General features: G+C 39.9%; 1 protein-coding gene across 2 annotated transcripts in view; it reads left to right on the top strand.

Moving 5' to 3' along the window:
- The window catches only part of gatb (glutamyl-tRNA(Gln) amidotransferase, subunit B), a 212138-nt gene that overhangs the window by 52635 nt on the left and 133252 nt on the right, over positions 1-26251 (top strand). For both annotated transcript variants that reach the window (XM_039750253.1, XM_039750254.1), the window contains exon 3: positions 1907-2020. In XM_039750253.1, coding sequence (XP_039606187.1) covers positions 1907-2020 — 114 coding nt within the window. The remainder of the gene's footprint in view (positions 1-1906; positions 2021-26251) is intronic.

Raw genomic sequence — 26251 nt, 5'->3', positions numbered from 1 at the left:
CTGTACAATTATATGTCCGCTTGTTGTTACGTTACAGCATTTCAATCTGAAGTGTGTCAAGAAATCAGAAGACAAAAGAAAGTTAAAAGTTTGGGGAAGCCTCCCCGTATAATGTGCAACGGTCGGATGAGCACTGCTTGCAAGAAGAAAGGTCTTTTTGCAAAGTACACGGTGGCCCATATTTATGTATATGATTGTCAGGAAACTACCAATGTTGTTATTATCAAGTAACATAATGGAACCTTATTCAAACACAGCAGGGGTTGCCCAGTCCAGCATAGTGATCCCATTTTCAATACTTTTTGCACTGTAGTTTAAATGGTATAGCCTGTGAAACATCATATACATAAATATGGGCCACCCTGTACATTTGACAGATGGTTCATGGAGCTTTTTATACAGAACTAAAATGGCTGTTGGAAGAAGTGGAAATGATGTGATTAGGCAGAGGAGCCAGAAGTGACGTCATCAGGGTTGAGCCAGAAAGTGACGTCATCAGGGTTGAGCAGGAAAGTGATGTCATCAGGGTTGAGCCGAGAAGTGACATCATCAGGGTTGCGCCGGAAAGTGACATCATCAGGGTTGAGCCCTATGTGACATCATCAGGGTTGCGCCATTAGTGACATCATCTGGTGAGGAACAGAAGCAGTAGAGAATAGTTGTTCTCCTGTTGTTCTGCCAAATGAGGGAAAAAAGGCGTTAGTGCTTGTTTCCAACCCCTCATCTCTTGTATTTTCACTCCCATTAGGACCTTTTGGCTGCCTCCCAAGCGCACGAGTGTGACAACTGTTATCACTTAACATCAAAATTCTGACTCTCTTCACTCACATTTCTTGTGTCATATGATTTATTCAAACCCAGCCTATGAGGTTTGGGGTGTTATAATTCAGTTCATTCAGCAACTGTTCTAAAATGTTTCCACAACTAAAACACTTCCTAATTAGTAGTTGAAGTATACATTGCAAGATGGTTACTTTCAAAAGACTTAACACAAGATGCTACAGAATCCACTCTTCATTTATCCTGCACTCATGAATATCTGTTGTTTTGTACTTGCTCTTTTGATTATTTTGTGATTGTTTCTTAATTTACATGTCTCGTTTCTGGCAGAAACAAATTGCAGTTTAAAAGTATTAACTTTGGCCCCTCTCCTAAACAAATTGCAATTTAAAAGTATTAACTTTGGCCCTTCTCCATCTTTACACGCTCCTGCAATTTGTATTATATTTGATGTTGGTAGACTCTTCCTTAAGGCTTTTGATTTTAACTTTTTCTTCATCTTCCACTTTTTTTTTTATTTTCTACCTCACATGAGTAACACCAGTATTTAGCTTTCATCTTGAAGAAGTGGCTTTATTTTTTTTTCATTTTTATTCATTTATCTATACCATCTGGAGGAGCAATAAGACACCTTTCTCTAAGTCTGACATCAAAGCTTTTAACTGAGAACATTTTTCTTTTAATGCCTTGCCAATGTTAATTATTTAATGTAAATGTGTAGATAAGGATTGTCTGTGAATGAAGATTTCAAAGAAAAGTAACTAAACATCATGTTCAAGCAAATACTGGCAGGAAAGAATCATTTTGTATAGCTTTTCTTTTCCTTCTGTTTTATAATTAAGTGCTCTGCCCGCTGAGGATATGTGTGATTATTGAATAATAACCGAAAAATGAGCAGCACATAAAAGCCATCTCAAGTTTGCCCGACTGTCTCCATTAACACAAGACTCCTCTGAGTGATCTCGTCTTCCGCTAGCTTTGTTAATGGTAAAAAAAGAACAGGAGGAGGAGGAAGATCCTGAAGGCAGTCTTAAATCTTTCTGATTCATGTGCATGCCGGTGTTTCGTTTACTCATAAGACAATGTTACAGTCAGTTTTCATTAATTCGTTTCTTCCTCCCTGCAGGTTATCAACAGGCGATGTGTAGAGGCAGCTGTGATGACTTCTTTGGCTCTCAACTGTTCAATCAACAAAAAGTCATTGTTTGATCGGAAGCATTACTTCTATGCAGATCTGCCTGTAAGTCTTTTATACTTGCGCCACTGTTGGAAAGGCATGTGGAACTTCGGTCTTTGACAGGGTAACTTAGAGCTGGACAGCTTGACAGAAGCAGGTGTTTGTGTCTGATGGAAGAATCCTTACGCCACTTGAAGCATTTAGTGTACCGATCATTTATGCCAGCTAATAAATTAGAGGGTGAAGACACACCTATGTTTATTTACAACTATAAAATATTCTTTTTAATAGTTATCATGTTTCAGCTTAGTGAATCATAAACACATTTGGACATTATAGGATGGTCTTATGTCATCCCCAAATTCAAGACAAGAATGGCAAAATGATAAAAAATAGGAGTCTTTATTATTAATAAAGAATGCAAAACGAGATAAAAAACATAAAAATTTGTAACAGTGGCTTCCACCAGTACTGTTAGCCAACAGGGTGCTGGGGGAAATTGGGCTACTGTAGGAGAAGAAGAGGGGGAAAACATGTCCAGAAACAGGACAAAAGGAGGAAGGGTAGGAGAGTGGAAGTGAGGGTAGGAACTTTAAATGTTAGCAGTATGACTGGTAAAGGGAGAGAGTTAGCCGATATGATGGAGAGAAGGAAGGTTGATACAGTAAGTCCCCTACATAACGAACGAGTTCTGTTCACAGACCGTGTTTGCGAGTGCACTTTGTTCATAAGTCTAGCAAAGTTACACTAGGCACCCAACTTATATATATAAAAACTGCTCAAAAATTAAAGGAACACTTTGAAAACACATCAGATCCATCCATCCATTATCCAACCTGCTATATCCTAACTGCAGGGTCACAGGGGTCTGTTGGAGCCAATCCCAGCCAACACAGAGCGCAAGACAGGAAACAAACCCCGAGCAGGGCGCCAGCCCACCGCAGCATATCAGATCCCAATGGGAAAAAAAAATCATGCTGGCTATCTCCACTGATATGGACTGGGTAATGTGTTAGGAACGAAAGGATGGCACATCGTTTAGTGGAAATGAAAACGATCAACCTACAGAGGGCTGAATACAAAGACACCCTGAAAATCAAAGTGAAAAAATGATGTGGCAGACAGGCTCGTCCATTTTGCAGAAATTTCATTGCAGCAACTCCAAATCATACTCGGTAGTTTGTATTGCCCCCACGTGCTTGTATGTATGCCTGACAACGTCCTAATGAGATGACAGATGGTGTCCTGGAGGATCTCCTCCCAAATCTGGATCAGGGCATCACTGAGCTCCTGGACAGTCTGAGGTACAACCTGGCCGCGTTGGATGGACTGAAACATAATGTTACACCTAGAGGTGTTCTATTGGATTGAGGTCAGGCGAGCAGAGCGTGGGGTCCAGGCAATGGTATCAATTCTTTCACCCTCTCGCCACATGATACCGGGCATTGTCGTGCACCAGGAGGAACCCAGGAGCCACTGCACCAGCATAGGGTCTGACAATGGGTCCAAGGATTTCATCCCGATACCTAATGGCAGTCAAGGTGCTGTTTTCTAGCCTGTAGAGGTCTGTGCGTCCCTCCATAGATATGCCTTCCCAGACCATCACTGACCCCCTCACCAAACCGGTAATACTGAACGATGTTACAGGCAGCATAACATTCTACATGGCTTCTGCAGACCCTTTCACGTCTGTCACATGTGCTCAGGGTGAACCCGCTCTCATATGTGAAAAGCACAGGGTGCCGGTGGTGGACCTGCTAATTCTGGTATTCTATGGCAAAATGCCAGTCAAGCTCCACGGTGCTGGGCGGACAGTGAGCACAGGGCCCAGTAGAGGACTTCGGGCTCTCAGGCCACCCTCGTGATGTCTGTTACTGATTGTTTGGTCAGAGACATTCACACCAGTGGCCTGCATGCTGGAGGTCATTTTTTTAGTCTCTGGCAGTGCTCATCCTGTTCCTTCTTGCCCAAAGGAGCAGATACCAGTCAGTCCTGCTGATGGCTTAAGGTCTTTCTATGGCTCCAGCTCTCCTGGAGTAACTGCCTGTGTCCTGGAATCTCATCCATGCCCTTGAGGCTGTGCTGGGAGACACAGCAAACCTTCTGGCAATGAATGGCACATATTGATGTGCCATCCTGGAGAAGTTTGATTACCTGTGCCACCAAACTCTGTAGGGTCCAGATATGGCCTCATGCTACCAAGTAGTGACACAGACCGTAGCCAAATGCAAAACGAGTGACAAAACAGATGAGGAGGCAAAAATGTCACTGGCCTCCACCTAAACCATTCATTCCTGTTTTGGGGGTCGTCTCATTGTTGCCTCTCTAGTGCACCTGTTTGTTAATTACATTAACACCAAAGCAGCTGAAACTGATTAACAAGCCCCTCTGCTACTTAACTGACCAGATCAATAGCCCACAAGTTTCATACTCGGATTAAAATGTGTTCCTTTATTTTGAGCAGTATATATACACGAGTAGTATAAATATATATTCTGTGTATATATGTATATATATATATATATATATATATATACACACACACACATTAAATAAGCATATACAATTATGTGTGTGTAGACACTTTTGAGGTCCTCTGCTCTTTATCGAATGCCCATGTCTGCCGATGAACAGCGTCTAGTGTTGCTACCTCTCTGTGCCAACAAATCTCAATCGCGACTTTCTTCTTGTGTAGTTCCTATGTTGTGGAACGAGTACATCAACTCAAAATTGTGACTCCGTCAATGTCTTTAAGAAGTGTTTGAATTTTCTGTTGTTTGGTGAATTTCTGTCAAACTGTTATTAGCTGTTAGGTTTGGTAACCTAGTAATTTTAATGAGTTTGTGTTTTGTTCCAAGCTCTTCACTTGTGATCAATTTTGTAACCTTCCCGAAACAATCCTCCATTTTGATGTTTACTCAATTGTGTTGATCTCTTTTTTAAGGCAGTTTGGATGAAAGCATCTCCTTTGGAAATAGACATTGATGTGAGTTTAAAGTGTGGCAGTATGGCGTAGTCGTTAAGACTTTGGACCTCAAACCCTGTGGTTGTGGGTTCAAATCCCAGTACTGACACCATGTGACAATGAGCCAGTCACTTCACTTACCTGTGCTGCAACTGTACGAGGTATGTCTATTAAATAACGAGACTGTGATTCCATCTAGTAAAGAAAGCAGTCGGAACCGGTTATAACTGCATGCGTGGTGACCTTGAACATGTCTGAACCTGCGTGACAAGCAGCAACACTCTATGACGTTCAGTTGATTGTGAGTCGCCATTTAGTTTGGTTGTGTTTTCTGTAGTGTGCTGAAAAAATGCTAAGTTTAAAAGTTGAACGTGTCAATTTGAAATTGTTAGTAAAATTGCACAAAACACCAACAGAATGTTTTCAAATGCTTACTACAGCAACTTGACGCAGATCTAAACCTGTTTCATAAAGTAATCACTTGTGATGAAACCTGGATCTTCCAGTATGATCCTGAAACCAAAAGACAGTCAATGCACTGGAAAACACCGTCATCACCAAGAATGAAAAAAGCTCGTCAAAGCAAGTCAAAATTTAAAGCCATGCTCATTATGTTTTTCGATATCAAGGGTGTAATTTTGGAAGAATGGCTTCCAGATGGCACAACAGTTAACCAGCATTATTATAAGGAAGTTTTGTTAAAGCTGAGAGAAAAAGTCAGAAAAAAACGGCCGCAACTGTGCCAAAATGGTCTCATTCTTCACCAGGGGCCTCATGTATAAACGGTGCGTACGCACAGAAATGTTGCGTAAGAACTTTTCCACGTTCAAATCGCGATGTATAAAACCTACACTTGGCGTAAAGCCACGCACTTTTCCACGGTACCTCATACCTTGTCGTACCCAAGTTCTCCGCTCGGTTTTGCAGACTGGCGGCACCCAGCGTCAAAGCAGTGCTACTGTTCCTGTGTGGTTAATCATTATTTTCATGACGCGGCTTTATAAATACACTGAAACTAACCGCATATTGTTTATTAGTGTAACGCATTTGATTGTAATTAACTTGTAACAATATAATGGTCCAGGGAACAGCCATAGTATTCCAAATTCCATAACTGCTTTAGCGTTGTTACTCTCACTTCTTCTTCTTCTTCTTCTTCTTCTTTCAGCTCCTCCCGTTAGGAGTTGCCACAGCTGATCATCTTTTTCCATATTTCTCTCACTGCACCACTCAGAGTATTTATATCACTGTATCTGAGTGTGAATCACAGCAGCAGCTGATCGGAAAGAGAATTATCAGTATACAGCTTTAAGGACATGCTGTCTCAGCCACTGCAAAACGTTTTAAAGCCTTTCCTGTACAGACCTCGCGGTTCAGAAACAGTTTCATCCCAAGAACTGTAAATGCACTCAATCAATTGCTCCTTGTAGAACTGTTAGGACTTATAAGTACAATCACCTCACTGTAAACTTACACTACAGTTATAATATCGCACAACCTGAGCCACTTTATAAAGCGCGTATTTACATATGATGACGATATCATTTTTAAGGTGAAATGCAGCAAAATATTTTTGTTAAATTATACAGATAAAACTTTAACTTCATTTAAATAATCTATATTCTTCACTGGGAGTGTCGTTAGAATAATTAAACATGTACTACGAAGATATTTCAATGTTCCTTAAACGTTTTGAAGAATCGGCGCTAAGCTTACAGATGGCTTAACGTCTATTACAGAGCTGATTGTATGGCGATCGGTTACTTGGGGAAAGAAAAGCACTAACTGCAGTGACGGCTACGCCAATATATATTGAATATAAAACAGAAAGAGAAAATAACAACACAGCTAAAAACGCAGCGACAAATTTCGGCAAAAGTTAAATGTTTGTGTCATGAGCACGAGGCGGCTATGCAGTGTCTGCAACGGATGTGGCCATCCACCGTGCATAAGATAACATATTGACATTGGCTGACGAAGGAGCCACCGATTCTGCCACCACAAGCCTAGAGCCGCCCCTGAGGACTTTTATTTTTTCCCACAAATTAAATCAGTGCTTAAAGGGACACATTTTGAGTCAGTTGATGCCTGTAAAGAAGAAAACGGCGGATGTGTTAAAACAGGTGACAGAAATTGATTTGCTCCATGCCTTTGACCAGTGGAAAACAAGACTGCAGCAATGTGTTAGTGCAAATAGGAAGTATGTTGAAGTGGACAAGCATTAAATTTGTAATACATATAAATAAAGGTGAGTTATTCAATCAGTCTCGTTATTTAATAGACACACCTCATATAGCCAAAATAAATGGAACTAACGAATGTTGTAAGTCACATTGGATGAAAGTGTCAACCATATAATAAGTAAAAATAATATAAACACCAGTTGGTCTCGGGCCAGTGGAGTAAAATCGCGTACTGCCATATTGTATTTATTTGTGGTTTTTCTGTTCTGCTTGGAGCGATCCGATTATAATTCTTAAATTGCTTTAAATATGTGCATTTCTTTACATATATTTCTTTTGTTGTGGTTCAAGATTTTTTTCTTTTGATGTGGCATTGATATGCCTGCATGGACTGACGGAACCCGGCTGTAGTATGTAAACGTTTACTCTGAGTAGTCTGAGCGTTTCATTCTTCAGACTTACATATGTTTCAGGTACTTACTACTAGATATTCTACACGCATTCTCTCTCCAGCCTCATAAAACATCAGAGGAAAACTCAGTCCTACTGTGTGTCACTTTTTTGAAGAGCTTTAGAATTGCTTTAAACATTGAGCAGACAAATGACATCTAGACAGCTGTGTGCATTAATGTTTCTCTTAAACTGCTGATGCAAATATAGCTCTTAATGCAGACGGGTTGCAGTTGTCACATGGCTGATATTTTTCTAGGAGTATCTCTTATTGTTTGTCTCATTAAATTGTACCATGTCTGTTTAAAAAAAAATTAAACCTACAATGGCTTATATTATGTTAGTTTGCTTTATGTTCAGCTGGTTTATGTACTGAGTGGGAGAACTTAAATATGTCTTAGTAATACTTTCATCTGGGCATAAACACAGATTCACACACTATTATACACACCATTTTTGAAAAGACTTTTTGCCTTATGTTATATTAAACGTTGATTCACTTTAAACCACAACGTTTCATTTTTCCCCTTCTGTTTTAAGTGCTTTTTTTTCTTTAATTTTGGCTATCTGTATCATACTGTCTTCAACTGATAGTTATGGTGTGCCATATGTAATATGAAAATTTTGATCAACAATATTTTGTCAACGTTCACTAGGTACCACTGCAGTCTTTCACATTCCAGCATTCTAATGTCTAGTGCCTAACTAATAAAATATGCCAGTTATGTAATACCTTGTGTGCTATGAAAACATTATTGAAATAATGTTGGTCAGCAGTGGGTCAGTGAGATGTTTTGACAAGAACAGGTCATTTAACTCAATATTACTCATTAATCTTTAATAACATTAACTATTTCAAAATGCCATCAAGATCTGAAGGTCACTGAGCACTGATGTCCGCTTCAGTGTCTGGTAACGTATTCCATGTATTTGTTGCTGTCTGTGTGATGAGCTCTTCATAATACTAGTGTGAAATTTCTCACCATCCTGGTTTTCTTGTTGAAGAGACTCGTTTTAAAGTAACAGGTGGCATCTAATCTACTAATTCCCTTCAAAATTTTAAATCCTTCTGTCATATCAGCTCTTAATCTCTGTTTGCTTAAACTGAAGCAACTCAACTCCTTCCTTCTTTCCGTGTAGCTTATACTCCACAGTCCCGTAATCAGTAGCTGATGTTTTCATTTTCTCTAGCACTGATATATCCCTGTAATATTATAGATATCAAAACTGAGCACAATATTCCAGGACCAAGTGAGGCTTCATAAGAGTGTTGAACAGCTTAAGCGTAATGTCCATTGAGCAGTACTCGACATGGCATGCAGTGTAACCCAGTGGCCTATTAGCTTCATGTATTGTTTTGTGCACTCTCTGGTTGTGAACAGTGAAACCAAACAAAAGAAAAGAGAAAGTAGAGAGGTATGGAGGTTATTAGTTAAATACAGTAGAGTCTCACTTATCCAACATTCTGTATTATCCGACGTCCCACCGCAAAAAAACCCAAAAAAAACCGCATCAATCGGAAACAAGAACTGCAAGTTGCGAGCATGAGCGTAGGCTATTTTTTGTTGCTAAGTTCATTTTTTCAGTTAAATTTTGATGTTGTTTTGTTGTAAAACATGATTACAGTGGATTATGTGGCCAGCCCTCTCTGGCATGTGTGCGTGCGTGTCTCTCTCTCGTGCGCGCTTGTGTGTGTGTGTGTGTGCATACGTGCCCCTCTCTCTTGCACGCTTGTGTGTGTGTGTGTGTGTGTGTGTGCATGCCTCTCTCTCACGCGCGCTCGTGTGTGTGTGCGTGCATGTCTCTCTCACACACGCTTGTGCGTGCGTGTATGCACGTGTCTCTGTTTCACTCGCATGCGGATGTGTGTGCGTGTGTCTCTCTTTCTCTTGCACATGTGCGTGTGTCTCTCTATCACGCCTGTCTGTCACTCACTCACTCACTCACGCGTGTGTGTGTCTGTCTGTGTCTCTCTCGCACTGCACAGGGAATGCACAGGGAGAGACTGAACACGTTGTCGCAGTAGGGGGCAGTAGCGCTCCCTTGAACCCTCAGGTACCACGCCAAACACCAGGTAAAAGTCCAACAATAATTATTTTTATTACAATAATTACGTGCACTAAGCACCCTCCACTCCACACTATTCATAAATCAATACACAATACTCCAATAATAAATCAATAATCACAATCCTCCTCTCCCAGACGTGTTGCCCTCCTACCACCCAGCTCAGCTCGCCGTCTGGAAGCTCCCACAATCCTTTTATAGTTCCTGACCCGGAAGTGTTTCTCATCCTTCAGTCTATAATTCCCTATCACTTCCGGGGTCAGATAAAAGTCCTTTTTTCACCCCGGAAGTACATCATAGGGCAAAAAGAAGTTTTCGGCCCTCCCTGCAGCTCCCTCTTGCGGCCCCTGCGGGCTGAGGATAAAAACTACAACGTCCATAAGGCCCTGCTGGTCTTCGGAGCACCTCCATACTGCAGGGAGGGTTCCATCTGGCGGCTTGGGGGACATGGCCGGGATAAACTGCCGGGCACCATCCACAACATGTAGAAATCATCGGCGCGCACAAACGGAAAGGGAAACTGCCTTGTTCCTATACCGAGACAGAGGCAAAAGTTTGGGGAACTTTTTGGTCATAGCCCGATTTGTACGTGCTCAGAGACGTTCATAAACCAGTACACATGCGTGGTGACCTTGAACATGTCTGAACCTGCGTGACAAGCAGCAACACTCTATGACGTTCAGTTGATTGTGAGTCGCCATTTAGTTTGGTTGTGTTTTCTGTAGTGTGCCGAAAAAATGCTAAGTTTAAAAGTTGAACAACGTGTCAATTTGAAATTGTTAGTAAAATTTTAAATTTAATTTAAAAAGTATTAATTTTTTACATTTAAGATTTTTCCTTTAAAGATTTACCATTGTTGTTTCTTGTCCTAGTGTGTGGATATAAACACAGGAAACTTCAGTTTCTGTATCACATCTTGCCTGAAGAAGGGGCCTGAGTTACTTCGAAAGCTTGCATATTGTAATCTTTTTAGTTAGCCAATAAAAGGTGTCATTTTGCTTGGCTCTTCTCTACGTTCGTAATGTGTAAAATTATAACATAGTTTGACGTTTAATAGGCTTTTTCTTAACACCTCCCATTATCCGACATTTTCGCTTATCCGACGTTCTGCCGGCCCGTTTATGTTGGATAAGCGAGACTCTGCTGTAATTGTGTTCTGTGGAGGTTCCTGTAGCAGTAGAGTGTTGTACCGTGTTAGCCATAGATTGATACAGCACACATTAACAGTAATGGCCACAGCGTAAAGGATCTCAGGGTCACTGTGGGTAATTTCAAGTCCCAACAGGAGCAGAGGGAATGGGAATAAAAACTTATGCTTAAATTCAACACTCTACAAAATATAGACAAGAGTTTTATGAGCAGATATGTGGACTAACAGACTGATTGACCAGCTGACTACATCAGAGGCCTATTTTACAGACAATGCACTTCAAAAAAAACCTTACAGGACTTTCTCTAGTGATGGTTATCTTATCTCTACATTTTATTAGTTCATTGTTCTCTTCTTTCAGGGTTAATTCATCTCAGGTGCATTCATTTTGCTAACATTTGAACAAAAAGGTTGTTAAGATGAAAGAAAAAAATCACTTTGCTGTCCCAATATAAGCGAGGATCCTGTAGAACATTTTAATGTATGTACTTCCCTTTCTTATTCCAGTCTTGAACTGGAGTCTAGACGGGCATTCTCGATCCTCTTTTCATAACGAATGTAATATAATGCCAGTGTCCTCCAGAGAACATTTCTCAGCAAGCATAGCAAGCAAAAGTCAAAGAAGAAATCCACAGTCTGGACTGGTAAATTCCTCATTATTTCTAGAAATAAGAGCAAAATAAACTAAAACAGTTAAGCTCCACATTCCCTTTCCCAATTGCTCTAATTAGAGAATACCATTCAATTATGTGCACTCTTGGGATTTACATTATTTAGATAAGAATTCTGTATTTCACTTCATCTAAAGCTAACAGGTCATTTCCAAAAGTTACAATTATCTTAAAAATACATCTATTGTAACCTTGGTAGCAGAGGATGGTTTCCATCCATCGACCTCTGGGTTATGGGCCCAGCACACTTCAAGACAACGACTCCAAAGCCTTTTTTAAATGATGTGCTTTCAAGTTCAGGTTAAGGTTTATAGTTTTAGACCCCAATGTTTTAATTATACCTAATAATTTTACTTTACATGTTTAAAGCCTCACAATGTCTGCTACAAAGCTACAAGATTTCCTGTAATGATTGTGCTCATATAGGTTATCTGTTACTCCTCCAAGTTTAGTGTCATCTTTTTGTTTCATGTGGAAAAGGTAAATTCACACCATTAAAGTTTTAAAAAATTTTTTTAACATAATAGGGGGTTTTGCCCCCTTCTCACTTTGCTTGCCAACCCCCGGCTCCAGCCACTTTGCTTTTCTGCCATTCGTGTATGGGTAAGCGGATGTACAATTTAAACAGATTGTTATTTTCATGAGAACTGTTACATATGCATTTTTCTGCCTCACTATGCGGCCGCAGAGAGCTTAAACAACTCGGTACATCCACATAAAAAACGACAAGGGCTGAGCGAGCTATCTTGAAGGCTTTTACTGGACGTACTTCATTGTAAACTGAAATATATACAAAAGAAACATACAGGTATTTACATGTGTACAATCAAAGACAATAAAGAATAATTTACAAAGCAATACATAGCAGACAGTGTACATTAAACAATAGAGCTTTAAAAGACACTTACAGTGTACATTAAACAATAGAGCTTTAAAAGACACTTACAAGGCGAGTGATTTCCACGGTTGGATCAAGACGAAGAGAAGCACGTAGACAGAGGTTCAAATTGCTGCGTACCACAACTAACCAGACCCAGGGGTTTATATACCCTAAGGATACGTTTTGGACGTGACCGAAACAAGAGATAAAGGGGTGCCTACGTGAGACACATGGGGTGTATTGTATTCAAATGTTTATTGTGGGACCTACGTGCTTTACGTGAGTTTCATAGACTTTTATAGTACCACTGTGAGTGTGGGACGTGACTGACAGGTGTGTTAATAAATGACAAGATGAAGGGGGAGCACAGTTAACCAATAACAGTCTCAACTAACAAGATGTGGGGTAGAACATGCATAATAGAATTATTTTACATTACAGTGAGTACTTAACCACAGTAAAAAAACAGTAAAACGTAATAAATTGAAAGAAAGTTTCATTTTGCATTATAGGTATTCTTTGAGTTATATGTTTTTGTTCCGTTTGGCTTTGAAATTAACACGCAAATACTTACACTTTTACTGTAAATCATCAATGAAAACAATATTTAGAATTAACCTTTCTTTAATATCGCATTGAATTTTGATTCCTTGTTTGGACTTTCATTGTGCCAATGCAACGTGTAACTGCCCATGAGTAAATATTGTTTCTTTTTCTCTAATAAATAAACCGAGTTTTTCGAATATTTGTCCCTGTGATTTGTTAATTGTCATAGCAAAAGCTATTCCACCTGGAAACTGTCAACGTTTTAAAACAAATGGAATATCAAGATCTCATTTGGTGTCTAATGTTATCCCCTGAAGATGTACTGCATTACCTTTCTTGTCGCCTGTTAAAATTTTACATGTCAGAATTGTTTGACCAATTTTGAATACAACTAATCTTGTCCCAATGCATAGCCTATCATTCAGACATAAATTACGCAATAACATTACGATACATCCTTCTTTCTACTGTAATTCAGCCGGTGGAAGATCAGACGGTGTTAAATTTTGTAGTTATTCTAGGGGATATTTTAAGTTGATGTGTTCATCGTCCACACCATCACCACCAACTGTTTCAGCAGAGTCTATTGATATGCATTTAACCAATTTGCCATGTAACCGATCAACAATTTTCACATTAATTCCTTTGACTTCATCGTTTCTCACTTCTAGGGTTGCCCGTGTACTCATTTCTTCTGTTGATAACCCTTTGGGATGAAATTCTTCAATAAGATTTGGACATAATATGTCTTCTTTTATTGGGAACTTAAAGTGAGGTAAACGTAAAAATGTATAAGAGCTGAGAGTGCAGGAACTGTATCTGACAAAAATATTCACATAAATGAGAGGTGAGAGGACCGCGGGCGTGGTTAAAAATGTTTGAGAGGAGGGAGGGACTTGAAAAAATCTCTTGGCAATAGTCTCTTCTCATGATTTTTTTGTATAATAGAGAGATATGGACATACCAAGATGTGATCTTCATTTAAACATTAATCAAAGGATAAGTGTCTGTGTATTTATATCTCTGTCATTCCTAAAGATGGCACATCAGAAACATGTTTAGTAATAACATGTATTGCGTTTGTTATTTAAACAGATGACACATCACAAATATTAACACTGTTTTTACACAACACATACCAAACAGCATATAACAGGAATATGCATTGCATTGTTCACTACAAACATTAAAGCTGAGGCCTACGTTGATTTTTGGATTTCAACCCATCTTAGATGGATAGCACAGGCAGTCTATACATAAACGGGATATAATACAGGGTGAGCCAATAAGAAGTACCACATTTCAAACATTTATTCTACAGAAATGCTACAAGATAAAATACATTTCATTATGACACAAGAAAGGGTATACAAAATAGATTTTTTCACTGTGTTTTAAAAATGATGTCTTCAAGGTGGTGGCCATCATTAATGATACAGTCTTCGACACGATTTCTGAACGTTCACATGACTAGTTCAGCCATTACAAGGGGGATAGCAGCAATTTTATGGCAAATAGCATACTTGTGGACTTCAAGGCTTTGAGGTCAGTGTGTGTAAACCTTCGACTTAAGAAGAAATCGCACGGAATGAGATCAGCCGAATGTGAAGGGCACCTGACATCACCGTGCAGGGAGATTAGCTTCTCCGGAAACATCTCCCACAGAACTTGCATGGATCTCCGCGCTGTATGAGCTGTTGCTCCACCACATCTATCTCTTCCAGTTGAGGCCACAAAAAGCATAGCATTAGCATTTTAATGTAACGTTCTGAAGTGACGGTGACCGTTACTCCCCTCAAAAAGTAAGGACCTACAATGCCAAATTCTGCAATCTTGATTTCAGCCCAATAGCGAAACTTTTGCGTATTTACGCAGCCATTCAAATCAATATGTGCCTTGTCCGCTGCACATGACGATGGCATCTCGATGAACGGTTTGCCGAATTTTGGAGCACAACTCTCTGCGGCTCTCCCAGTCTCTCTCCGTGAGTTCCTGCACTACCATCATTTTTCATGGATGGAAATTAAGGTCCTCATGCCAAATCCTCCTCAAAGATGTGTTGGAAATGCCTAAGGCAGAAGCAGGTTTGCACGCTGAATGTCTAGGAGATGGCAAAATTGAAGCACTTACAGCTTGGATGTTTTCAGGTAGCTCGTACGGTCCGAGGACAGCCTGGAGATTTTTTCTGTTCAATGTTGTACCTGTCTGTATACATTTAGCCAAACTACAAAGGATCGCCTGTCAGAGGACCCCCACCCCAACCCCCACTCTGCTGCCTCTACCTTGCGCAATGACCTTGAAAAATGTGGTACTTCAGTTTGGCTCACCCTATACAACAAACATCATGCCGCAGACTTCCATGGAAAGTGAGCGTGTGGTAAGACTTCCCACTATCACACTCTGCATTATCCAGTCATTTCACCAACACTAATTTAAAAATGTACTTGTTATAATAGTATCTGTCTTACCTCCTTAACAATGTCAGAGGGGAAAAAAGTAGAAGAAGCCCCAGCAGCATCAAAACAGTATGCTACATTTATGGAAGGTGTGGGGCTGAAGTGTTTGGCGCCAGCCCACAGCTCTATTTTGTTAATGCTAACAGTTATTCAAAAGGAAATGTCAGCGCTTTGGTCTGTCATTTTTTCAGAGCAACAATCCTCTGCTGCAGGCCACAGTTTTCCTCACAAGTTTAGAAACTTCATGAGTTTGAGGAATCTCTGACAGGTTTTGATGGCAGACTACAAGGCATTGAGTCAGTGTGTTCGGTGCTTGTAGCTGACAACGAAAGGCTCTGAGCAAAGCTAGCTGATTTAGAAAATTGTTCACGTCGCTAGAATGTGAGAATTACAGGAATTGACGCAGGTATTGAGAGAAATAATCCTTCGAAACTTGCGTCATCATTCTTTGCTGAAATGTTTGGGGAGGAGGTGTGATGATGCGGGTTCTTGCTCTATTCTCCCTTCTTACTTTTGGGAGCCTCTTGAACCGGACACCGTCCGTAATGTAACCGGATGAGCTGGACAATAAGGACACCAAACAAAGAAGGAGAATGGTGCAAAGTCCTTTTATTTAAAACCATCAAAACAAATCCAAAGTGTTCAAATAAATAGTGTAGTGCAATCAAAAGTCAATAAATAATCCATTCAACTAGGGTGAATTATGGTGGTTAAAATCTCATAAATAAATCTTTTAAAACCAAGGTTAAAATACTGGCTGGAAGCAATCCTTTCTTTAAAAAAAACACAGTGCCTTCTTCAGCTGGCTGCTCCCCTGCTTCTGCCATCCGGGCTGTGCACCAGGGGAGTCGCCCTACCCGCAGCTAACGTCTCTTACTGGTCTGTTAGCCTTTCGGACCCTGGCTCTGTAGGGGTCCGCCAGACCGAGACTCGGGTTCCCCCAGCGACCAGGGCACTCACACTGGGGCTTCCACCTCCCAAGACTCCGACTCCTTGCTGCCTTCCTCAGCCTTATGCGGCAAGCCGTCCTCGATCATGGTCACTCCTGCTCTTCTGCAAAACTCAGCAGGAGTGACCCAATCCATCTGCCCCCGGGTGCCCACCAAACACCCCGCTAGGGCTCACTTCCCTGCTGCCTTCCACTAGCCGTGAGCTTGCTCTTTCTGCTCACTTGCTCGCTCACACTCAGCTTCCCCTTCTTCCTCCTCTAACCTCCATTCTCTTTTTCGATATTTTTTCTTCCTCACTCGCGCTCCTACTATATATAATGGAGACATGGCACAGGTGTGGTGATTAGCAGCTCCTGGCATCAGTCGTAGACATGGCCGATTCCCACACCTATGCACTTCAGTGTGGAAGCACCCATGCCCGCATCACGCCCCAGGAACTGCTCCAGCCACACTACCACGTCCCCCCTCTTTAAGCCGTAAGTGCGCCGATTATTTATTTAAAACTGGCCTTTTATTCTAAGCCACGGACCCGCTATACCACAGGAGGTCTTCACACCAAATCTCCAAACACTAACTGAGCCCATTGCTCACTTGCACCGAAGTAAAGCAAGGGCAGCTGACCGAGACCTTTGATTGTCTGACTCCTTCATTTTCAGGTCAAGGACCAGATTCTTTGCACAAACTTGTGGCAGGGATCAGGTGCACTTTTGAGGTTCATTGATTCACATTTTCCCTGACATCAGTGTTCATCTGGCTTGTTGTAAAGCCAAATTTAATGAGGTTAGAACTTTAGAGCACTATAGACAATAACAGGCCATTCAGCCCAACAAAGCTCACCAGTCCTATTCAGTTAGTTCGTCGAGTTTTGAAAGTCCCTAAAGTCTTACTGTCTACCACACTACTTGGTCTCTTATTCCAAGTGTCTATTGTTCTTTGTGTAAAGAAAAACTTCCTAATGTTTGTGTGAAATTTCCCCTTCACAAGTTTCTAACTGTGTCCCCGTGTTCTTGATGAACTCATTTTAAAGTCACCATCTCGATCCACTGGACTAATTCCCTTCATAATTTTAAACCCTTCGCTCAGGTCTCCTCTTAATCTTCTTCTGTTTAAACTGTAAAGGCTCAGCTCTTTTAATCTTTCCTCATAACTCATCCCGTGTAGCCCTGTATCAGCCCAGTCGCTCTTCTTTGACGACTTAATGGTTAATGGTTTGCTACATAAAGCTGGAATTGAACATGGACTGCACTATCCTGCATGCCTCTGTGTTACATATAAAGGTGCCAGTTATGTTTTTTTATTGCATGGGAAATTCTGTTCACCTTGGATCCCCACTCTAACCATTTATAATAGCATTGGGGGCTAACCCATTTTAATCCTGTATATTCCTTTGGACAAATTGTGGGGATGTTAACCTCTTTTTTTTTTTCCTCTTTCTCTTTCTTTTGCCCTGTATTGGTCATTGCACAGTCATAATGGTTATTGTTCTATACTCTGTTGACAGTTAATAGTATATTTTTAATTTTTAATATAGAGGCTCATATATTAGTTAAGGCACCACATTTCTTTCTTTTTTTTTGGTGCAGTTTTCTTAATCAAGTTTTTTTTTTTCCATTGTGAAAACTTAATATTCTTTATGTATGCCTCTGGTTTCATGGGTACCTTTTATTGTTAATGGTTCATCACGGTGAACGTTTTTCTGTGGACAGCTGTGCATAAATGAGTCTGGTTTTATTACATGTACTATTACTGTGAATGCCTTTTTTTGCCTAGAGCGATCTTTTGTTGGTGCATTTATTGATGACATGTTACGGGATAATGGCAGCAAAGAATCTAGTGTAATTTAATCTGGTGTGATTAAATTTGTATGGCTATATGTAGTTTGCTATCTCATCTGGAGAGATAATGTGTTTGTGTTCCGTACGGTATGTCTGCTTCTTATTTTATTTCTTTGCCTTTCTTACTTTACATTTTCTATGTCACTTTTTTTTTTTTTTTTACCTCTTAAAGCAGCTGGGCACTTTTCTACTTTCAGTTAATAATGCCACAGATTATTTAGTACATGGGTCACCAAGTCCGGTCCTAGAGGACCAATGTGGCTGAAGGTTTTCATTCTAACCCATTTTTTAATTGAGTGCCCTGTTTGTGCTGTTAATTAACTTCTTGTGAATTCACTTTAATTGAATTGCTTTTTTAAGATTTGTTCTCCTGAATTTCTTCATCGTTCCTCTGAATTGCTTAATTTCTTTCCTTAAATGGCATCCAAACAAAAGTGAACATTAAAACACTCTAGATGAGAACAGGCCATTAAGCCCAACAAAGCTCGCCATTCCTATCCACTTATTTCGAGTCGAGTCGAGTCAAGTGTCTGTCGTTCTTTGTGTAAAGAACAACTTCCTAATATTTGTGCGAAATTTACCCTTAACAAGTTTCCAACTGTGTCCCCGTGTTCTTGATGAACTCATTTTAAAATACAAGTCTCAATCCACTGGACTAATTCACTTTTTAATTTTAAACACTTCACTCATGTCTCCTCTTAATCTTCTTTTGCTTAAACTGTAAAGGCTCAGCTCTTTTAATCTTTCCTCATAATTCAACCCCTGTAGCCCTGGAATCAGCCAAGTTGCTCTTCTCTGGACCATTTCTAGTGCTGCTATGTCCTTTTTGTAGCCTGGAGACCAAAACTGCACACAGTACTCAAGATGAGGCCTCACCAGTGCATTATAAAGGTTGAGCAGAACCTCCTGTGACTTGTACTCCAGACATCAAGGCGCTATATAACCTAACATTCTGTTAGCCTTCTTAATGGCTTCTGAACAGTGTCAGGAAGATGATAGCATAGAGTCCACTATGACTCCTAAATCCTTCTCATAAGGTGTACTCTCGATTTTCCAACCGCCCATTGTGTATTCAAACCTAATATTTTTACTTCCTATGTGTAATAATGTGAAGTGAGGAAGCCAACAGAAGACCAAGTAAGTCAGGGCCTCAAACTGCAACCAGTTTCACTCCAACCAGCTGCTTAATGAGGTGCCAATTCCTGTCGTTAATTAAACCCATTCTTTAATTTCATGGCGTGTTGCTGCTCTTGCGCTACATTAGAAGACATTTCCGAAATTGTTGATTTTCTCTTTCTAAGAGCACTGTGGACCTGAGCAGATCAACATTCTCGAGACCCTCATCTTTCTTTATTTTCAGATATTGTATGATGGACACCAGTTGTTTTGGCTCATTTTGTATCTCATTATTGTTTGGCTGCTAATTAAGGAAAAAGAAACAATTAAGGGGTCTGAGTCTCCAAGAGCAAGTCAATGAAAATAAATTCAAAAGAAGTTAATTAGCAGCAAAAACATGTCACTCATTAAGAAAAGGGTTAGAATGAAAACCTGAAGCCACGGTGGTCCTCCAGGACTGGAGTTGGCGACCTCTGATTTAGTACACCTTTTATTGGTTGTGCTTTATAATGCCCCCTAATTAAAGCCACAGGATCAACCTTGTCAGTTCGAATGCTCAAAGGTTAAACCACCCTGTCTAATCTCACCTAAAGTCTTAACATTGCTTTTTACAAGAAGCCCATCTTAAAACATTTGACCATTTTCACATGTAAGGATTGGGTGGTGCAACTCTTCCATTCCAACTTACATGGTAAGGCCACGGGTGCAGCAATCATTATCCATAAAGACATTTCTTTTGTCCCCATTAAGATCTAGTAAGATTATTCCAGTTGCCGGTGGCAGATTTATAATTGCTACAGGTAAACGTTTCAAAGTCCCAATGTTTATCCCAGTATTTATGCTCCTTTCTGCGATGATAAGCAGTTTGTTAGAAATTTCTTTTCTTTCCTGCCCTGCCAGACATTGACATGCATCAGCTAATTAATGGAGAGGATTTACTGTGTTTTGGATCGTGCTTTAGATCGTTTCTCACTGTTCCACTATATGCAACTTCTTAGGCTACTAATTGGTTATTCAACTGCTATGGAGTCTAATGTCTGGTGTTTCTTTAATCCTATATTTTGGAAGTTTTCTTTTTTTTTTCACACATCTATCACTCATATTCTCAAATAGATTTTCTTTTCTAGGTAATAAGGTGCTCTCTTCAGTGTGTGCCTCCAATTACAGTAGTATTGTTATTTCACACCATGCTTCTCTTATGCTAGATTTTTGTTTTTATGATGTGCTGTACCTTCTGTTGGCCTTTAAATACCTTCCTTCTCTCATATCCCGAATTTATACTGTTCATCTTTACTTAAATATCTTTATTTTTGGCCACAAATTTTGCTTTCAGGATGCTTGCTGTAAATAGCTTCATTTTCTTTACTAATAAAGCTCATCAAGAAAAGGAACAACAATATGCAGACAACACAGATTTCCCTTTTTAGCCTTGTGATATGGATATCTGTCTATGTAGCATTCTTTGTAGATAATAAATTACATTTTTTTTTCCATACTCCTTCCATGGAAGGCATTTGTCAGAGCGATACTTGCTGGGGTAGGCAGCAGCGTCCTCGTGACCCTGCTCAGTATAAGTGGGTTTGGAAAATGGATGGATGAGGGTGGAATTTTTGAATATTGTCATTGCTGGCCTTCACAGTTAAAATGCTGACACAACTAAACAGTAATCCATCCATCCATTTTCCAAACCCACTTATCCTTTCCCAGCAAGCATTGGACCCAAGGTAGCAACAGTTTTCTGACAGAGCTGGATGACCAGACACACTAGAATCAATTTTGCATCATCAGTCCTCCTAAACTGCATGTCTTTGGGCTGTGGGAGGAAACCCAGAGAGACACAGGGACTACATGTATACTCAATGTATGGAGCACCAGGGGCTTGAACCCCATTCTCCTTTTTGTGAGGCAGCTACGTTAACACTGTGCCACCATGCTGCCCACCTGACTGATCATTCATTCATTCTTCTCTGTTACTAACTAGTAATGGTATGATGTCTGATTTATCATGCATCATGCTTGTATAGTTTGTGAAAGCGGGACAGGTGAAAATAGATTCTTTACCTTGTCCGCCAGGCCACTAAAGGGCATTGGGGTTTAGATTTTCATTATTATTATAGAGGACAGACCAATTAGTTCTGTGGTATGGGGTGCCTGCAGGGTAACCTGGTGCTGCTACCCCTTGTAGACCTTTGAGTGCTTGCTGGGTATCACTGAAGTACTTATAAAGGCTTACATGAGTTTCTGGATCCAAGCTTAAAAAGCCCCTATGTTCAGTATATAGGGGGCTTGGAGTTGGGTGGAAGCCATTGTTAATGCCTTGCCTGATAAAGAGGTTAGAGGAAAACCAAGTCAGAGGTGAATAGGAAGGCCAAACAGCTTTGTTATTTTCAACACATTTTGTTTATTGGATATTTTCTTTGATTGCTCACCTCATTTGTTAATAATCCCTTTTCTTTTGTTACTTTTGTCTTCTGGTTATCATTTGGTGATTTACACATATATGGTGATACTTGGGCATATCAGTCACTGTGCAGTATAAGAACAGTCAGTCGGTCATCGTCCAACCCACTATATCCAAACACAGGGTCACGGAGGTCTGCTGGACCCAATCCCAGCCAGCACATAGCGCAAGGCAGAAACAAACCCCGGGCAGGGCACCAGCCCCACCGCAGGGCACACACACACACACACACTAGGGACAGTTTTTAGGAACGTCAATACACCTAACAGCATGTCTTTGGACTGTGGGAGGAAACCCACACAGACACGGGGAGTATAAGAACAGGATCGTTCAAAAGTTATACACTAAGTTGTAATTGCTGGTTATTTAAAGCCCTTTATGAGCAAAGGCCATGTATTTCTGCAGCCATCACTGCGTGATCTAAATCAAGCTACCTCACATTATTTAAATCCTGCACTTAAAACAAAAATGCAGGCATACCTTAGCATAAATTGTTATTAGTTTTTACATGAACAATTCACTTAATGCAGTAATTTCTTCCCTGCTTTGGCTACAGACTGTGAGGCTTTCAAGTGGCTCTCGTAGGATTTGCTGTGAAATTAAAAAAGCTCCGGGCTTAGTTGAGTTGCGTGCACATGAGAGGTAGATGTAAGTTGACAAGGATTGATCAGCTCATCCAATCAGTTTCCCTTTTGAAAAACTGAAAGGTCTGCAGGGTATAAATACACCACATGGGGCTGGATGCCACATCTTTTCTTTCTAAGCCCCCACCTTTTGAAAAAGTGGTTAATGCCTGAATAAATGATTGCTTGAATTTAAAATAAATTAAATGAACAGTGCTGATCATTTTCTGTAAGTATTTTTTTCATTTTTGTATATGTATTATTCTTGATATTTATGTCTATTGCCATGTACATTTGTTACTGCCGTGTGCTTTTTAACCAGATAGATAGATAGATAGATAATTATTTTTCCAGAAGGGAAATTAAGACATTATAGAAGCTCAACAAAAAGAAAAGTATTATAATAGGCAACAGCGCCCCACCAGCTCAAACAGACACAAGAACATCTGTCTTGGTGAATGATAAGAGAGCATTTGCTCCCTAATAACATGCTTTTAGGTGGGAGCAAGATGGGTCAAACCTACCCACTTATGCCACAGTTTTAGATTTAAAGACGTCTTTCAAGTAAACAGGGCCAGTTTGTTGAGTAGAATATGTAGTTGATGCATTCCAGTGAAAGTTTATTATTATTCTTTCCAAAGTCACCTCATAGTTGAAACGATTCATCATTAGAGTGTTAGTAACAGATCGAATCTTTTCTGTTGTTCAGACCCTGTTTGCAGAGGGAGTAATGTAAACATTAAGCAGAATGATGTAATTTATATCCCTTGGCAGTTAATGTGGACAAATTTCAACAGCTAGACCGTCAGACCGACTGACTGTTCTTATAGTTGTATTATGCTCACTTTTACACCATTGCTCATTAGTGAGAAGTTGCCAGCAATATTCCAGCTTTCGAGGCAACTCAGGGCCCTTCTTCAGGGTAGCCCTAACCCTCAAAAGTTTGCATATTGTCATCTTTCTAGTTAGCCAATAAAAGGTGTCATTTTGTTTAACTTCTCACTACATCCTTAATGACTAACACATTACAACATCTTAGTACTACCATTGCTCATTAAAATAAATGATCAGTATCCCTCTTGCCTTTTTTCCGCTCCATTTGACTGTATCAGATGAAATCCATCCAGCACTAAAATAGCTTCTGGAATAAGACGTTTAAGCCACTTCTTCACAATGCACAAAATTTTGAAGTACCTGAATGTCCCTTGACTTTCCCAAGAGAGGTTACAGTTCAACCATCTTATTCAAAAGCTATGAAACGTTCCTTCTTACAGGAAGGCAGGTCAGTTCTGAATTCCAGCTCTTTGTTCTTTTCATCTTTGGATGAGTTACTCTTCCAATAGAGTGTAACAGAGCTCGTTAGGTGCTAGTGATTCCAGTGCCACCAGCCAACAAAGGAAATATTTAACCCTTAAACTGCTACATACTTGGAGGTTAATACACCCCTGGACGCCCAGTACTTTTTTTGCTGCACTTTTTAAATAAACGTCACAATTCACCAAGAAAACATAAAATTTTAATGGAACACATTTTTTTCATGCAAAGAGCATCACAATTACTGCAATACTGATTATTTTACGGCAGCACGGTGGCGCAGTGGTAGCGCTGCTGCCTCACAGTTAGGGTTCACTTCCCGGGTCCTCCCTGCATGGAGTTTGCATGTTCTCTCTATGTCTGCGTGGGTTTCCTCCCACAGTCCAAAGATATGCAGGTGAGGTGCATTGGTGATTCTAAATTGTCCCTAGTGTGTGATTGGTGTGTGTGTGTGCCTTGCTGGAGCCAATCCCAGCCAACACAGGGCACAAGGCAGGAACAAACCCCGGGCAGGGCCCCAGAAATAAAATATATATATATATATATATATATATATATATATATATATATATATATATATATATATATATATATATATATATATATATATCAGTCTTACTTGAATGCTGCTGCTGTTTGTGACTTTGAAATGAAAAAAAGCTGATTTAAGTTTGATGAGTAGGAGAGGGTATTAAATATATTTGAAACAGAGGTGCTCTTAATTTTAAAGTACCCATTGTTTTATTGATGTTTGTCACTTAAGACATTCCTTGTGGTTCTGATTGCCTTGGCAGCAAGAAATAAAATTGTTTGGAAAAAAGTGATTAAATCAATAATAGTACTCAAGCTGTGGTATCCCTGGTTGTGAGTTTTACTGTGATTTGTTCTGTCTTCATCATTCATTGATGTATTTGGTGTGACAAACGTCTACTAGGCATACACTTTTAGCTACTGTTTCAGCTTTTCTTTTTTGTTGAAACCAGATGTCAGGCTAAAAATTCTTTCCCTTTGGTTAAAAGATTCCCAACTTCTGTAGAAATAAGGATGCTTTGATCGATCAGCCGACGATCAAAATTGGAAGTTTTTCACACAAATAAAGGCTCAATCAGTGATCGGTAAAAAGGCAGATCACAAAAAACAACATTTCCAGCCCCTGATTTTCTAAGCTTACAGTAATTTAGTTGTCGTGCTCCTTTACACAAGGTAGTACAGTAGTTGAGCCAGTACGCCTCTTTCTTTTGCAGCAAACTTCCTGCAGTATAAACAAACAGCAGCCAGTGGAAGCTTGTTTTATCAGTGGACAAGAGGCGACCAGACTTTTAGCCTTTAAGTTAACAAAAGTAGAGTAATAAACTGAAAAAAAAGTAATCGGAGAAATTATCCTGTGCAGCTAGACAAATGGCAAAAAAATACTACTTTAAGGAATTCAGAATTTTATTTTGTCCTTTAAATTATAATGGACACTGCTTGAGTTTGGACAGCAAAGCTTGTTTAAAGTGCAGCAGCTTACACTTTCAATTGGAAAAAGAAACGATAAAGATGAATTTGAAAATGCTGCTTAGTAAATAATAGACTTTTTTTAAAGATTTGTACTGTGTTTATTATTTGTTGCTGTGTGTTATATATGTTTTGGTAAGAAAGAAGTACTACATAATTAAAATGGTAATCCATATTTTACAATTACACCTCAAGAATTCCAAATGTCTGGTTGTTATACTGAATTAAAAAATACATTAAGTGTAAATTTATATTTTAACAGCAAAAAAGCTGTAGTGCTTAAACATGCAAGTGTGTGTATATTTACATGTAAGTAGTGTTTAATTGCTAATATTAATTAACTGAATATGTGAGAATACATTAGAAGGTAAGCTCAAGTTGGACGGTTGGGAGATAAAGTCAGAGAGGCAACATTGAGTTGGTTTGGTCATGTGCAAAGGAGAGATGTTGGGTATATTGGGAGAAGGATGTTAAAGGTAGAACTGCTAGGGAAGAGGAGAAGAGGAAGGGCTAAGAGAAGGTTTATGGATGTGGTGATGTGTTACTGTCCAACCTCTCATACAACTCATCATACGCCTTTTCTTTAGCCTTCGCCACCTCTCTCTTCGCCTTGCGCCTTATCTCCTTGTACTATTGTCTACTTTCTGCATCTCTCTGACTCTCCCACTTCTTCTTTGCCATCCTCTTCCTCTGTATACTCTCCTGTACTTCTCCATTCCACCAGCATGTTTCCTCTCTCCAGATGTCACGCCAAGCACCCTTTTTGCTGTCTCCCTTACTACATCTGCTGTAGTTTCCCAGCTATCTGGTAATTCTTCACTACCACCCAGTGCCTGTCTCACCTTCTCCCTAAACTCAATCTCCCAATCTTCCTTTTTCAACTTCCACCATTTGATCCTTGGCTCTACCCTTACTCTCTTCCACTTCTTGATCTCCAACGTCATCCTACAGACCACCATCCTATGCTGATTAACTACACTTTCCTCTGCTACCACTTTGCAGTTTTCAGTCTCCTTCAGATTGACTCTTCTGCATACATAACCCTATGTTCCTCCCTCTTATTCAAATACGTATTCACCACAGCCATGTCCATCCTTTTGGCAAAATCCACTATCTTTTGACCTTCTTCA

This window comes from Polypterus senegalus, chromosome 4 (genome assembly GCF_016835505.1).
Source record: "Polypterus senegalus isolate Bchr_013 chromosome 4, ASM1683550v1, whole genome shotgun sequence".
In the NCBI taxonomy this organism is placed as follows: domain Eukaryota; kingdom Metazoa; phylum Chordata; class Cladistia; order Polypteriformes; family Polypteridae; genus Polypterus; species Polypterus senegalus.
This window is presented reverse-complemented; position numbering and strand designations above follow the sequence as displayed.